Source organism: Vicugna pacos, chromosome 1 (assembly GCF_048564905.1).
Source record: "Vicugna pacos chromosome 1, VicPac4, whole genome shotgun sequence".
In the NCBI taxonomy this organism is placed as follows: Eukaryota; Metazoa; Chordata; class Mammalia; order Artiodactyla; family Camelidae; genus Vicugna; species Vicugna pacos.
Genome location: NC_132987.1, coordinates 31,147,106 through 31,164,151, shown reverse-complemented (window position 1 = coordinate 31,164,151; position 17,046 = coordinate 31,147,106). Strand labels below are relative to the sequence as shown.

At 39.3% G+C, this 17,046-nt stretch overlaps 1 protein-coding gene across 1 annotated transcript in view; it reads left to right on the top strand.

The window, feature by feature from the left end:
- The first annotated feature begins 14,132 nt into the window (after positions 1-14,132).
- The window catches only part of PLCH1 (phospholipase C eta 1), a 76,567-nt gene continuing 73,653 nt past the window's right edge, over positions 14,133-17,046 (top strand). Inside the window, exons 1-2 of the mRNA XM_072959495.1 lie at positions 14,133-14,183; positions 16,204-16,374. Coding sequence (XP_072815596.1) covers positions 16,267-16,374 — 108 coding nt within the window. The 5' untranslated portion in view covers positions 14,133-14,183; positions 16,204-16,266. The remainder of the gene's footprint in view (positions 14,184-16,203; positions 16,375-17,046) is intronic.

Here is a 17,046-nt window from a genome sequence, read left to right as displayed (position 1 = left end):
TGTGCCCAAGGTCATAGAGCTAGTATATGGCGGATCTGGAATTCTGTCCCAGGATGTCTGGATCCAAATTCTGTGTTCTTGACCACAGCTCTAAACTGCCATTAATAAAATATCTCTTTAGAGATTTCATTCTCTTAAAATTTAACCTCTTTAAATCCAAGACAGAGTCTCCTTGTTGTCTGCTTTGCCTCATTATATAACCCTGGAGTAGGGATTGCTCTGTGAATATCTGTTTCCTGATGAGACCTAATGTCAGTGGCCACAGAAGCTCTAATAGACTTTTCTGGGAGTCTGGCTTGCTTGGTTTGACTTGATGACTTTATCCTGATGCACTGACTCTCTTCTGTTCTTCTACTTCTAATTACTGGTGTGGGATGGGCAGGGTAGCTGTCAAGAATTCACATCTGTGGCTCTCATTACCTAAATGAATGGGGCTCAGTGGTGGGTAAGTTTTACTAATGTGCATAAAGCCAAATCTCAAATTTTGTCCTGTGCTTCAAAGTAAGCATTTTAAGTTTGTGTGTTTGTTTTCTTAAGTAGTATTTTTATTACTTGCGTGTCTGACATGTCAGATGAAGTGAATAAGAGCAACCTATACTTCTCCTTTCTGGCAGTGTCAAATCCTAAAACCATCCTTAATTTTATGTGGTCCTTCCCTTCATTCCTTGGGGGAAGAAAAGGCTCTTCATGGAAGAAAGAGTGAAAATTGGTTATATTGATGTTAACTTGAGTAATCTGTGCTCACAGTGTTGAGCTTTGGGATCAAATTCTCTCCTAGTAAAAACAAGTTAGCCAAAAAAGCTGAAGTCTAACACTGTTGAGGTTTATTTACTGCAGTTCTTTTATCTAACAGCATACTACTTGATGAGGTAGGTACACAGAGCCGGTTGTTTCTGGTGCTCTAATGGTTACATGTGTGCCTGAATATTAGTCGGTGAAACAGAAGCTGTTTCTGTGTGATGCAATGAAAAAAAGGATATTTGGAAGAGTATTCTATAACTTGCAGAACCCAGGGAAAAATGGAATAATTTGCTAGCCTCAGGAAGAGCAACTGTGACAACTGTAACATCTCGGGGTAGCCAGTCAAGAGCAGCCGTTTAGTCTTGGCCTTTGAAATGTTCGGTTCTGTTTTCATTCAGTGTTCTACTCAGGATTCATGCTTCTTAGAAGGGAGTCAGATTTGCTCTAAGGTTAAGTCAGGTGCCCATTTCTTGACTGAGGTGACAGGCCACCAAAGGCACATGAAATGGGAAAGAAGTATTTCCAAAGGAAAAGTGGGTGCTATTAACAAAGAAAGGGAAACAGGCAACACCAGCAGATGCCCACTTCCATCAAGGTTCATCTCAAAGCAGAGAATTTAAATGAGAGCATTAACATGGATAATAAGTGATTGGATTTTACCTGAGTTCAGTCAGCTTATTTCCCTAGGTAGAAAATTCTAGCAGCTAAATTCATTAATAAACATTTTATGTTCAATTGTGAAAGCTTGATTTTTTTCTGATCACATTTTAAAAGATTTGTTTAGCTATTTTCAAGCATACCTAAAATTAAAATAATACAAACCCATATACTGCCATCATCCACCTTCAACAATTGCTGAAACATTTTGCCAATCATGTTTTTTGTTAATTGAATTTTAAAGTATTATCATAGGATGTTTTTACAGCTGGCTATATAAAAGCTCACAAAATTTAACATGCAGTCTGAGAACTTGCTTTATGAACATAAATTCAAGTATCAAATTACCGTCGGTCTTATACCAAAAAGCGTGTTGCCAGTTAGAACAAAAGATGCTCTGTGCAGCAGTAACGCATTGTTTATCTAGGAGTAGAATTTTATTTCCGTCAGTAAGACTTTTTACTGGCTTAAGCCTGATGAATCAATTCTTGAACTGCTCTTTCCAGATTACCTCTTCTAAATTTGTCTTGTGGTCCTTGGCGTTTTGAGAGTGTGAGTCAGAGGTTTTATTTGACAGTAAGATTTCTGAACATCAGGGCACACGTGCATTGGGTGAGAGCTGAATGTGCTGTGATCTTGTTTGCAGTTGAAAGATGCATGAGTGTGATGCAGTCGGGGACACAGATGATCAAACTGAAGCGCGGGACCAAAGGGCTCGTCCGGCTCTTTTACCTGGATGAGCACCGGACTCGCCTCCGATGGAGACCCTCTCGGAAGAGCGAGAAGGCAAAAAGTAAGGACATCTTCTGGATTCTTTGCTTGGCTTGACAAAGTAACACATGGGTTATAACTGAGTGGGCTCTGTGGAAGCTTCAGATCTGTAGAACTTTCCTATTTTTGCAGGTTTTAGGGTCAGTTATTAGAGAATGTGGAGAGACCAAAAAAGTGATGACCATTTATTCTTTTGTTAATTATTTTGGGGGAATTTAAGTCTGTAAAAGTTTTCCTACCCATGAGTGCAATAAATGGTAATATTTCCCCTGTACTGGAGACATGTATTTTTTTTAAGTTGGGATATTGAGATTTTACACTAAAGGCCTTTTATTTTCCTATAAAAAGTGAAGAACATCATAAATCCAATGGGATTTAATGTATATAGCCATATTCTGAGCACAGTTCACTGATGAATAAGATAACAGAGTTGTTTTAATGATATCGAGTAAAATAGCTTTGATCTGCCTCCTCCATAAAGCCTCTCCCACACCTTCTACACTCAGTGCCAAGTCCGCGTTTGGTCCTCTGTCATGTCTTTCTTCGTCTGCTCCTTCCCTCCTGTTTTCACAGGAACCTTGTTGACCCAGGTTCTCTTTAACTTGGCCTCTAGTGGCCTATTGTGAAGTCTCCTAACCAGTCTCCACTCTGTAATTTCTTCTGCCCCTGTCAGTTAAGATGCTTTCCTGTCCAAGTCACAGATGACCAGGATGAAATCAGGCTTACACGATGCACACATTTATTCTCTGGCATAACAAGAAGCGCAGATTGTCTGGCCACAGGTGTGGGGTACTGAGTCTCTAGTTCTGTTTCCCTGAGTGATCTTGGCTCTGTCCCTTGTGTGTTGACCTTGTAATCGAGGCAGCAGTAACATGGCTTCACAACTGCTAGAATCGTGAAGATGCAGAAAAGGTCCATCTCTTCCTTTTTTAGGAGGGAAGAACCCCTTCCCAGGCCCTTCCCTCAAAGCAGAGTGCCCGTGTCTCCTTGGTTAGAATTGGGTTATGCTCCCACAACTCAGTCAGTCAGAGGACATAGCGATGGGGCCACCCCAAAGGCTTAGACCCACCAGAAGTTGCCCTGGGGCTGGACACAGGCTCATTTCCCTGTGAGTCATATGGAGAATGACTTGAAAGAGAGAAAAATTGGGACTCTGCCAGTAAGGCAGAGCAGACGGGTGGATGGTGTATATGGGCAATCAATGTGATTGCAGCACTTCAGGGGGGAGAGTACAGCTCAGTGGTACAGTGCGTGCTTAGCATGCATGAGGTCCTGGGCTCAATCCCCAGTACCTCCATTAAATAAATAGAAAAATAAACCGAATTAGCTGCTCCCCCAAAGAAGATATTAAAAAAAATGCAACAGTTCTCATTCATGTGCCAAAACAAGTAAGCAGACAAACAAAAAACAGTGTTTTAATCTAAAGTAATCCTCCTTTCCAATGCTTCTCTGATGCAGACCTGCAGTGGCTGCCCCACCTAACTAATGCTGATCTCTGGTCTCACTCCAGCTCCCCCAGATCTAGCCTCTACCTACCTTTCCAGCTTTGTCTCCCGTTACTCTCCCTCTTGAGCTTCTCACTCCAGCGTAAACAGCCTGTTCAGCATCCCTGCTGTGGGCCCAGCGTTTCCGTGTCTTCATGTCTCTTCCCCTGGACCGCCACCTGGTTCCCCGCCCCCGCCTCTCTAAGCTCTGCTCTGCCTTCACCCTCACAGCTTTCTCTCTATAAATCCCAATCACATTTAGCTCTGCTGTTCAGTTCCTACCAAATGTGTTTTTTTTCCCTTCAACATTGAACTGTCATCTTACGCATATTATAAGTCACCAAAGTCGGCTCTAGGTCTTTGTATGTTTTCCCTGCATAAATGTAGACACCACACATTTGACATATTATAGCCCCCTTTTCTCCCAGTCTTCCTGCCCTGCCGGGCATATCTGTCTTACTGTCATAAATTTCAACACATCCCGACCCAACACCTGGGAGAGGTAAAGGGGTACGTGGAGAAGGTTCCTGGCAGGAAACGAAGCTTTGTTTCACATTTGAACGTCACACCACAGCTCACAGATGATGGATGTGTTGATCTTATTTTTAGATTTTAAGATGATCTGGTTTTTCTTTCTCTTAATCCGTACGCTTATCTTCACCTGCCACGTAACTGTGTCTCCCCCTTCCCCCACAGTTCTTATTGACTCCATTTACAAAGTCACTGAGGGCCGACAGTCTGAGATATTCCACAGACAGGCTGAGGGGAGCTTCGACCCCAGCTGCTGCTTCACCATCTACCATGGCAACCACATGGAGTCCCTGGATCTCATCACCTCCAACCCCGAGGAGGCCCGCACCTGGATCACAGGCCTCAAGTACCTGATGGCTGGCATCAGTGACGAAGACTCTCTTGCTAAAAGGCAGAGGACCCACGACCAATATCCTCCCTAGAATGTTAAATTTGAACTGTGCGTGTACGTGTGTGTGTGTAAGGATTAGACTATTTTCCCATAATTTTGAGGCTTAAAGCCACTTTCCTTACTGTCTCTTCATTTACCTCTCCCGAGCACTTTTCTGTCCCCTCCTCGCTCTCACCCCAAGTAAACAAACATACAGAACATGTAGGAAGTTGAGCTGGTGTGGACTCAAGAGCAGGCTTCTTCTGAGGAGCCTGGATTTGGCGTCACGATCTGAGAAGTCTCCAAATGCAGCCTGAAGTTTCCTAGGAGAGATGAGGTAGCTAGGGAAGCACCTATTTGAAGTAGAGAAAATCCTGCTTTCTTAGGAAGCCCGTTTAGTTTAACAAATGCTTTTTGGGTTCCAATTATGTGCCCGGTATTAAGTTCCTTCCTGCATTTTCTCTCTTCTTAATTCACAGTTTGGAAACTGAACTGATTGATATTCAAGGGGAAGTTATTTTTACTTAACAGGGTTGACCCTCTCTAACGGTTCAAGGAAGTGGAGTCCGAGCCTCATTCTTGATTAAACCTATTGTCGTCGTCCTGCGGTGCTGACAAGATCAGTGATTCGTGTGCTTGGTCTGAAGGTACCGCTTCTGCTGGGTTCAAGCTGCTCACGTGACATGCTTGGCCTTTCTGGCCACAGTTTCCTTCTCTGTAAATTGAGGGTATTAGATTTGCTGACTGCTTTGGTTTCCTTGTTCACATTTTGAACGGTCTTAAAGTAACATGATCCCCTTGTCTATGTGGGGAATAGTGCTACCTCCTTGCTCTTGCACCCGAATTTTTTTCCAGGAGTGATAAACTTGTGCTGCTCTGGCTATAATCCCTCACCCAGGGTATTGTTGGAGCAGAGTGGAAATACTCAGTCCATAAAAGGATGTCGACAGTGCAAAGGTCTTAGCTGATAAGTCATGATGTTTCCATCAGTATTTACAACATGCAGCTAAATGCAGCTAGGATTCATAAATGAACAAAACACAAACATAGGGATTAATTTACTGTGCTTTTTTTCTGTAAGTTTGGGTCTTAACTCCTTTACATTTGATAAAAAACGAATACTGAATCATTAAGAATGCTTTCTGGGGCTAACCACAGAACCATACTAACAGTGCCTGAAACAATAAAGAATATTCATTTTCTCATGCACAAGAAATCTGAGGTGGAGCAGTTTCAAGAGTTGGTTAATTCAGTGGCTCAGTAATGTCATCAGAGACTTGGTTCTGCCATTCTTGACGTGTTGGCTTGGTCCTATAGCTGGATACCTTTGGGTTAAAGAGATCTGTGGCAGCTCCAAACGCAGAGAAGCCCTGCCCAGAGGAAGCAGAGTTTCTTCTCATAAACTCTTTTTTTAAGAGCAAAGGAAAAGTTTCCAGGAGTTTGGCCAGAAATGCAATTGCAGACCCATCCTAAACCCACCTCTGACAAGAGAAATGAACATAATTGGACTTTGCTCTCAGGATGCTTTGCATTCTTAAAAACTGAAGACTCCAAAGAGTTTTTATTTGGGTTCCATCTGCTGTCATATTAGAAATTAAATATGGGAACTTCAAAAATATCTCATTAAAATATGATAAACTCTATTACATATTGACATGTTTTTATGAAAAATAACTTTTTCAAAGCAAAAGAAATTAGTGAGAAGGGTGGTATTGCTCTGCTCTTCTGCAAATCTTTAAAGTTTCCCACATATAAGATCATATCTAAAATCAGAGATAATTTTATTTCTTCCTGTCCAATTTGGGTGCCTTTTCTTTTTCTCTCTTTTCTTTTCTTTTTTCTTTTTTCTTTTTTTTTTTTTTCTGCCTAGTTGCTCTGGCTTGAACTTCCTAGCACTATGTTGAGCAGAAGCAGCGAAGGCAGGCATCCGTGTCTTGTTCCTGACCTTAGAGGAAACGCTTTCAGTCTCTAGTTATCGAATGTAGTATTTGGTGTGGTCTTTCTCATACATGGCTTTCATTATGTTGAGGTAGTTTTCTTCTATTCCTGTTTTGTTGAATATTTTTATCATGAAAGGATGTTGAATTTTGTTGAATGCTTTTTCTGCATCAGTTGAGATGATTGTGGGTTTTTTTCTTCATTATGTTGATACAGCATATTACATTGATTAATTCTCATACGTTGAGTCATCCTTGTATCCCAGGAATAAATCCCACTTGGTCATGATGTATAATCCTTTTAACATGCTGTTGAATTTTATTTATTAGTGGCCCTTGAACAATGCAGGCGTTAGGGCACAGACCTTCCGAGCTGTTGAAAATTTTAGTATAACTTTACAGCTGACCCTCCAAATCCGAGGTTCTGCACATTGAGTAGTGCTGCAGTACTTCTCTATTGAAAAAAAAATCCACATATAAGTACACTCACATATCTCAGACCCAAGGTGTTCAAGGGTCAACTGTATTTTGTTGAAGATTTTTGCATCAATGTAAATAAGAGATAATGGTCTGTAGTCATCTTACAGTGTCTTTGTCTGGCTTTGTTATCAGTGTTATGCTGGCTTCATAGAATGAGTTAGGAAGTGTTCCCTCCACTTCAGTTTTCTGGGAAAAATTTGAGAAGGATTGGTATTTGTTCTTTAAGTATTTGATAGAATTCGCCAGTGAAGCCATCAAATCCAGGACTTTTCTTAGTTGAGAGATTTTTGATTACTGATTCAATATCCTTGCTAGGTATAAATCTATTCAGATTTTCTATTTCTTTGTGGTTTAGTTTTGGTAGATTTTTTGTTTCTAGGAATTTGTCCATTTCATCTAGGTATCCAATTTGCTGGTGTACAGTGGTTTACAGTAGTCTCTTACAGTCCCTTTTATTTATGTAGAATAGGTAGTAATGCCCCCACCTTGCTTTCTGATTTAGTACTGATCTCTTCTCTTTCTCTTTTTGTCCACCCAGTTAAAGGTTCGTCAATTTTCTTGATTTTTTTTTTTTGAAAGAACTACTTTTGGTTTCATTGATTTTTCTCAATTGTTCTTCTATTTCATATCCACTCTCCTCTTATTTCCTTCTTTCTGCTGTCTTTTTACTGAGACTTACTTGGTGGCCTAAAATATAATCTATCCTGGAAAATGTCCCCTATGCACTTGAGAAGAATGTATATGTTGTTGGATAGAGTGTCTGTATGTGTCGGTTAGATCTAGTTGGTTTATTGTGTTGTTTAAATTCTCTGTTTTCTTAATTCTGTCTGGTTGTTCTATCCATCATTGTGAGTGAGGTATTGAAGTTTCCAAGTATTCCTGTAGAACTGTCTCTTTCTCCCTTCAGTTCTGTCAGTTTTTGCTGTATACATTTTGATAGTCTGTCATTAGATGCATAAATGTCTATAATTGCTTTATCTTCTTGCTGTATTGAGACTTCTATTAATGCATAATGTCCTTCTTTGTCTCTTATTACTTTTTTTGATTTAAAGTCTGTTATCTGATGTTAGTATCGCCACCCCTGCTCTCTTTTGGTTATGATTTGTATGGAATATTTTTCCCTTTCCTTTCATTTTCAAGCTCTTTGTGTCTTTAGATCTCTAGTGAGTCTCTTATAGATAGCATAAGTTGGGTTATGAGTTTTTATCTATTCTGTCTATCTGTCTTTTGATTGGAGAGTTTAATCCATTTACATTATAATGATTATTGATAAGGAAGGATTAACATGTTGTGCTGTTTCTTTTCTTTATGCTGTATAGCTTTTTTGGTTCATTGTTTCCTGCATTACTGTCTTCTTTTGTGTTGATTTTTTCATAGCAAAGTGTTTAAATGCCTTTCTCATTTCCTTTTGTGTAAATTCTATAGCTGTTTTCTTGGTGGCTATTTTGGCCATTATATTTAACATCCTAAAGTTTTAATATTCTAGCTTGAATATATACCAGCTCAGGTGAATAGGTTTTTGAACCTAACTTGTTTTGTCCATGTTTACTAGCAATGGAATGTTTTCATATGTAAGTTAATCAGATTAAGGGCTGAGGAATTTCCTATTCTGAAAAATATGCTATCCGGAAAGCAAGTGTACCCCAGAACTACACAGAGAAAATACAGAAGAGCTGATATTTATGACAGTGAGGAAAGAAAAAGAAACAGGAAATTAATGAATAATGAAGAGAAAGCTGATGTCAAAAACAGGGAAAGTTATGTTGAGTCAGGGAACCACTCTCATACAGATTTGTCAGAATTTGGTAAGGGTTTAGATAATATCTTAATAATAGAATGACATTCTTGATTTGATACACATTTAATTACGTTAATTGAGGAGAACAGAGCTGGGATGTTCATTATCATTACATTTCAGTTAGGCCTGAAAATTTCAACTGGGAATGAATAATGAGATTAATGAATCTTAAATGGTTGTATGAAGAAAATCCATCCAGTGTAAAGTGAAATCCAAGTTACTTCTGCAGGATGGCCATGTGGAATGGCAGCAGATGCAGCACTCACTTCAGTCAGAAGCAATCTAGTTTGAGGACTGAGATGGGTGCTGCCCTGTCTGGGGTTCAGCCCCGACCTTGCCATGTACAGTGTAACTTTGAAGGAGTCACCTCAGCTCTTCTGCTTCAGAGTCTTTATCTAACATGGTGATGATGCTAATGATAGCACACACCCTATGTAGTGGTGTGATGATCAAATGAGTTGTTATACACAAAGTGCTTTGAATGCTGTCCAGCACATAGTAGGCATTTTATAGATAGTAGCTACTGTAATTGCTCACAAGAGATCAGGATTGGCTAATCTTTTGCTTTCCTGTTCAGATAGATTGACATCTGAAAGCTCGGTGGCCCCAGCACGCAAAGATGATGGCATTGGTGCCCAATCTCAGCATTTTCATCTGTCAGATCTTTTTCCTCCATGATTCCCCCACTTTACCTGTCAATACCACTAGGGAAATTTTCACCTCTAGAAGACTTGAGGCAGTCCCATGGATGTTGTAAACTGAAGCCTCACACCTTCCCTGTAAATCAGGAGTCCTACAAACTGCAGCCTGGAGGGCAAATCTGGCCCAGCACCTCTTTTTATGTGGGCTCCTGAGCTAAGAATGGGTTTTCAATGGTTGAAAAAAATCAAAAGAAGAATAAAATTTTGTGATGCATGAAATTTTATGAAATTCAAATCTCAGCATCCACAGATAAAGTTTTATTGGAACATAACCATGCCAGTTCACTTGTGGATTGTCTCTGGTAACAATGGTAGAGTTGAGTAGTTACAATTAAGAGCGAATGGCCTGCAAAACCTAAAATATTTACTATCAGGTCCTCTACAGAAAAAATGTCCCTATCCTGCACTAAATAATAGCATTCAATGCTTTATTAACATTCTTCCAAAGTTTTTTGATTAAAAAAAAAATGAGGCTGTAACTTCTCATTCAGTTTTTACTCTCCTAGTTTTTCTCTGTGGAATTACTATCTCTTTTCTTAAATTTATCATGCACATGGCTGTGAACCATTAATTCAGGGCTTTCTTGGGTGCTCATATCTTAATTATGAAGAAGAACTTTGAGATATCAGAATACTTTTACCTGCCGTTGTATCTTATACCATATGTACTGTTACTGAGAGAATGGTTTTTCCTTTCATAGCATCTTAGAGTTGGAAGGGGCTTCAAGGTCATCTAGTTGTGCCCACTGACAAGGTAGATGAAGAAGTAGAAGCCCCAAGAAGTGATATAAGTGGCCCTCTGTCACAGGGCCAGGTCAGCATAGAACCCCAACTGGTGTGTATTTCTTGGTCCGATGCTACCTCTGTTTCTGCCTTACCAACCCCATGTCTCCTAGACTGATCATCAACACCAGCTTGTGTGTTGACACTGAAGGTCTTGCAGAGACAAGCTGACCCAAAATGGTTTGTTTCTGCAGAATATCCATGCGTAGAGTTTGCTGGCCTCTGCTTATTCTCTGGAGAAGTCAGTGAGATGCTTGGGTAAAGAAGTACAGAATAAAAGGACGAAAATACTGCTATCCTTGGACTCATTTCATCACTTCTTTACTGGATTTATGTTATGGGGCACAGAGCAGAGTTACGGTCAACAGAAATAGAGCTTATGAAGTGGACACTGTGTTCCCAGAAAACAGGGAAAAATGGGATTCAGGTACTTACTAGTAATTGGCCCAAGTGATTCACTCTGGTGATTCTTCAGTCGTTTCTCCCCTAGTCCTGGGTCACCCTTGAACTTCTAGGTATCATATCGAATGAGGTCCTGCCTGAATTCTACGAGGAACAGTTGAAATTGGAAGAACTGGGCTGGTTATTTTCAAGTGTTACAAAGGGGACAAAATGTGAAACAGGTAGTTGCTATTGAAAAATCACTTCTATTTTACTTTAGAAGAAATAAGACTTTAACTTTCTGGTTGTTTTTACTTTATAAGGTACAATCTCCTATAGTCATAATTTGACTCCTGTAAGAAATGTAAGTGTTCTGAGTTAGTACTGGGACGTTAGTTAGTCTTTTGTCTTAAATGAAAATCTCTCAGTTTGATGTCACCTGCTTGATAAACGAATATTACTCATTCATCCTTTCTTCTGACCTACTCCCATTCTCCCATTTCTTGGATTTAAACCTAAGCCTTTCCCTACTGGTTTTATTCCATCACCTTCATTCTTTTCCTCTTTTCATTGCCCTTTGAATTTTGAAGCGCAGTTTGGTTTACTAAGTATACACACCATTCCTAGCTTCTGTAATTTACCCCCAACAACTATGAACTATGAATCATACATTTTTAAAAAGCCCCCTGCTAAAACTCTTCCATTTGTTGCCATACTCTTGTTCCTCATGATGTAAAACAACCCAAGGCTCGTCTTCCAGAGGGTCTTTTCAAATCTCTCTTCACATGATGTAAGTTCTTTGTGTCTAAACTCATGTCCTCAGGCATCTGGTGTCATTCCTGAGCTTTGAGAGCAAACTCTAGCCTGTCAGGCTTGATTCAGAAGTTGGGGTCTATTAGGTAAGAACCAGCAAAGCTTAGCAGTAGGAAGAGGCACAGCATAGAGACAGGCCTTCTGTATAGAAGACAAGAATGCTAGACCAGGTTGCAAGAGACATAGGTGTGAAGCCCAGTTCTCTTACTAGTACTTCCCAAATTTCTCCCTCTCTTCTTTTATCTGAACAATGAGGAGACTGAACAAGACGGTCTAAATTTCTAAATATGAGTGTGGGACTGAGAAAAGGGAATTGAAGAGATCATGTAGTGTGGGGTATTATGAAGGTAAAAAAAGTACTTGATGCAAAAATCACGGAGGGAGAAGATAAGGCCTGAATTTGGTGTCTTTGGGGTTTCCTTACATCATTGAGATGCTTTAACTGTTTAGATAAAATATTTGAGTTAAAAAAGCTTCTCAATGATTTGGTTTGAGTCTCATTTCATGGTGAAGGGAATCACTTATATGTGCTCCCCCCATTTCTTTTTTATTTTTAAATTTTTTTAAAAAATTGAAGTATAGTCCATTACAATGTGTTAATTTCTGGTGTACAGCATAATGTTTCAGTCATACATGTACATGCATACATTCGTTTTCATATTCCTTTTCACCATAAGTTACTGCAAGATATTGAATATAGTTCCCTGTGCTGTACAGTAGAAACCTGTTGTTTATCTATTTTATATATAGTAGTTTATATTTGCAAACCTGGAACTTGTCTTTGTTAGTACCTTATGAAACTGGAAGCCTGTGATTGCAGGGCCTCCTTAAAGGACTTTCTTCTCAAATTTGGTGTTAATGATGAATGTCCTGTGAATATTGCAGGAAAGCAGTTTTTCTTTTGACAAAAACACGAGAGTTTTTCTTGACTTTTCTGCAAGTGGGTGAAGCAGACCTTTGAGGAAGCTGATAAGAATGGTGATGGCTTATTGAACATTGAAGAGATACACCAACTGATGCATAAACTAAATGTCAATCTGCCGCGGAGAAAAGTCAGACAAATGTTTCAGGTATGTTTTCCCGTGGGGTTGTCTTTACATAATATACACATGGGAGGTTACTGATGTGCTGAGATATTTCAAAAGACTATTATGTCTTGTTGGAGGTTGATATTACCTGCTCTATGTTGTTCTCTTTTTCTTTGAAGAGAGAGAAATTGTATTCCCTCAAGGAAAAGAAATGCTTCCTAAACTTAACCTGCATCCACAATTTCACTTACTAAAATGCTTTGATATTAGCGCTGCTGTTTTTGGAGAGTAATTATAGGCACCTGACACTTAAATAATGGGGTAACTTGATCAGTTCCCCTATAGAGGGTGATAAGATCTCATCTGCTGATGTCACAGGCTGCTGTGAGGATCAGAATAAAGACGAAGTAACGTGAAAAAATAGCCCTTGGCAAAATCCTCAAGAGCCCTCTATTTTGTTTCGGAGGAGTTTAAGATTTAGAATCCATAAGGCTTAGAAGTGCTGTATCACTCCTACCATTTAGGAAGCTGTCCAGAAATTCACTCCTCTGCTTGTTGGTGTTAGATGAGACGCCCTTTCCCTGTGGGTAGGTCCTTGAGGAAAGTCCTTGGGCCCGAACTCACCTGCTGTGCCCAGGTGGGGCTGTATTTACTCTTCCATCCAAGGAGCAGAAGTGATTTCTGTTAAGTTGAAGTTGGTGCAAAAATAATGTCATTGCTAGTAATTAACTGGAATATTAATTTAGGAAAGGCTCTTATTTGGAGAGAAGTCATATGCATAATCTATGTTTTGCAATGATTTTCTAAGTGACTAGGTAGGTGATATTTGTTTATGTGTAAAAATAAGTATAGGGGTGGTATTTTATGATTAATGTTTTGTGCTTCCTTTCTTTCCTTTTTTAAAAAATGTTCATCTTTTTTTAGGGGGGTAGGTAATTGGTAATTAGGTTTATTTATATTTATTTTTTAAAATTGTTTTGGCTGTTTTAGGTCATTTGAATTTCCATATACATTTTATTTATTTTATTTTTGGAGGGGGAGGTAATTAGGTGTATGTATGTATGTATGTATGTATGTATGTATGTATCTTAATGGAGATACTGGTGATTGAACCCAGGACCCCACACATGCTATGTCTGGGCTCTGCCACTGAGTTTATCCCCTCCCCGAAAGAGATTTTGTTTCCTAGCTACATGCTGTCAGAGGTGGTAAGGGCAGAGACAACGTGAGGCGTGAGTGGCAGCAATGAATGGAAGATGGAGGCTGGCATAGATCTGTGACCTCTTATAGTCACGGATCCTGTGGTCCTGTCCTTAGAAGCTGGAGATGGTTATGCTGGGGGAAACATCAGTGCAAAGTCCCATTGCACTGAGGAACAACATGAGGGAAAGGAAAGAAGAGGAAGAATGAGATAGGCTGTGGAAGGAACCAGAGATGGAGTGAGGGACTCTGGAGGGGAAATTAGTTGTCATGCAAGGAGTGAACTGTCTTTAAACTGTATGGAGAGGTTTGCCATGTTCCTGGCCTTCCTGGTGACATCTCACTTTTGTCCTGTTGTGGGGAGCCCTGTCTCCCCATCTGTTCCTTCCCATAGGAGATGTTCATGGTACGGGGGAGATAGCTGCTTCTGAAGCCAGAGAGGCCAAGCATAAAGAGGAGGGCAAAGTCTATACCTACAGAAATGATGATTTGGGCAGTACTTTTTGGAAGTAAGAAAGAAAGAAAATAAGATATTGAACTGGTTTTACTTCTGTATTTTTTCCCTCTTCAGACACCTTTTATCTCTAACATATCAAGTATTTTAGAGGGTAAACCAGGAAATGTTTATGTCAAATGTCTTTGCAAGTTCAAAGTAAATACTTTAGAGAAATTTTAAGAAAACATTAAGATCTCTTCTTATGACTTTAGATTTAAAGATTTAAAGATGTCTCAAGCCGGGCGTGACTGAAGAAGCAGCTGGGCCTTCTGTATGTGGGATATTTCTATCACAGGTCTTGCATGTGGCAGGTTCTGTTAAGTGCTCAGATGGATGGGAACAAGGATCTTGGTAGTATTTTAAGGAACGTTTTCTTTCCTTCTTTTTTAAAAAAAATTTTTTGGACAGAATTGCTGGTAAAGACATTAAAGCCTTCCTAGAATTTTCTTTGCCTTCCTATTGCAGTGCAAGATTCAACCGATTTTTTAGAAAACAATCCTTTAAGGTATGGGTCGCTTCTTTTGAAGTCTTTGATGCTGTTGTTTAAACCTCAGAGCTTAACTGTTCTTAATTGTTGAGGCATTTCCAAGGAAGTCTTAAAAAATGTTTCAGCTCTCTATCCGGGGTTAGATATTTTGAAACAAAGTTATGGCAGAAATATGAACCTTAGACCTAGTTCTTAGGGTGTGAGGATTCTACAACCAAGGTCCTCAAACACCAAAAATGTTGGCATTCTGTAGATCAGTCTATCTCTGCCTTTAAAGTGATGGGAGGCAAAGCAATCAGCCTCACAAAGAAACTGTGTATGATTTAAACGTGGGTCACAGTGTTGGCTCATAACTTATCCAAAGTTTGCAAACCTTAAAAAAATGTTTTATATGCACTTTGACTTTCAAAACTTTGTTTAAAACCACACACCATGTGACCACACATCACAAAATCTATGCATTTCAAAATGCCATTCATTACTGGTCAGTTTTTGTTACAACTGTGTTCATTTAAAATAAAGAAGATCATGTAACTGGGTTGGTTGCTCATAGTATATCCCCAACAGCTTTATGACAAATTCAGCCGATCTGAAGGTACGTGGTGAAAGATTCTTGCTCAATAATTACTAGGAACAAATAATTCCAATTAGAATTCAGTCCAGATGAATTTTTTCAGTTTCCATGGAGGAAAAGCAGAGAGGTGCCCATGCTGCTGACGGCTGTCAGAGCAATGAGCTACCTGTGCCGAATTAAGATAGATACTGGCATAGATGAAAATAACATTTCATTGAATTGCAGTTCAGAAGCTGATGAGAGACTGCTATTTTCATCATGTGTTAAATGTGTTTTCTCTCTTTTGTTCATGGTTAGTCTTGTGCAAGATTTCTCTCTTTTTTTTTAATGCTACTTCAAAAGACCAGCTTTTGGTTTACAAGGCCAGTGATCTAACCCCTGAGCTATGGAGCCCTTGCCTCGACCAGCTTTTGGTTTAATCGCTCACCTTTGAGGTTTTATCTGTTTGTTTTCTATTTCATTGCATTCTGCTTTTGTTTATAATTTATTTCCCTCTGTTTTCTATAGCTTAACTTGTGTTTTTCTAGCTTTTTGAGTTGAAGTATTAGCTTATCTGATTTTAATCTACTTTGCTTTTTAATAAATTGAAAACGTCAGTTTTCTCCCTAACTGCTTTAACTTCATTACACAAGTTTTAATATTGGTGCATGTGTTTACTTCCATATGTTTCATTTCCTATTTAGAAATGTGTCATATGTTTCCAGACACAGTTTTTTAAAGCTTTCATTATTGTTTCATTTACTGTGATCGGAGAAATTCCTTTTTGTCTGGTTGATTCTTTCTAATGTGAAACTTTTCTGTGGCCTCATCTGTAGTCAGTTATTAAGTTGATCCATGTATGCTTGAAATGAATGTGCTTACCATTTGTGAAAGGTGTATTATCTTTTTTATAGTAAATACTGTCTCCTACACAGCACTGAATTTCCTATTTCAAACTCTCACACCGCCTTGTTCTTCCTGTGCCTCTTTCAGGAAGCAGATACAGATGAGAATCAGGGAACTTTGACATTTGAAGAGTTCTGCGTATTTTACAAAATGATGTCCTTGCGGCGGGACCTGTATTTGTTGCTCTTGAGCTACAGTGACAAGAAAGACCACCTAACTGTGGAGGAACTGGCTCAGTTTTTGAAGGTGGAGCAAAAGGTATCATTAGATTCTTGAACTGAATGTTTGCTGAAAACAACTTGTGAAAGATTCATGGGTTTCTCTCGGGGTTGGGTGTATGTCTAATTTAAATTTAGGATAGAGACGGTAAGTGTCACAAGTCCACAAAAATCTTACCCAAGAGTTATTTAAAATGTGTTTCTGGTAGCTTTTAAGAGGGAGTGACAAATCAAACACTTAATACAATTTTTTCCCTTAAATATGCAGATGGATTTGCATATTTTTCCACAAAGTAATGAATATTAACTCCAGTGTTTCCTTTCTGATAGAGTGGTAATGTTTTTTTTCATACAATTAACATAGCTAGGTATTAATTACCTGTGACATAGTTCTTAACCATCAGTATAGTAACTCATGGCTATGTCCCTTCCCCCACACCTTGCCCTGTGCAGCTCTTCCATTTAGCTGTTCCTGAGCTGTATACTTGATAATAAACCAGTAACAGTAAGTAAAGCACTTTCCTGAGTTCTGTGAGTCATTCTAGTGAGTCCTGGAAACTGAGTCATGGAAATTGACAAAGACTTTCTCCTTGACTAGGTGAACTCGAGGCAGACTCTTTTGAGTCATTTTTTCTACGAGGTTCCATTCTTGGGCCTTGTCCTCAAGAGCCCAGTTGTAGCAAGAATCCTAAGTCGGTTTAGCCAGAACCCC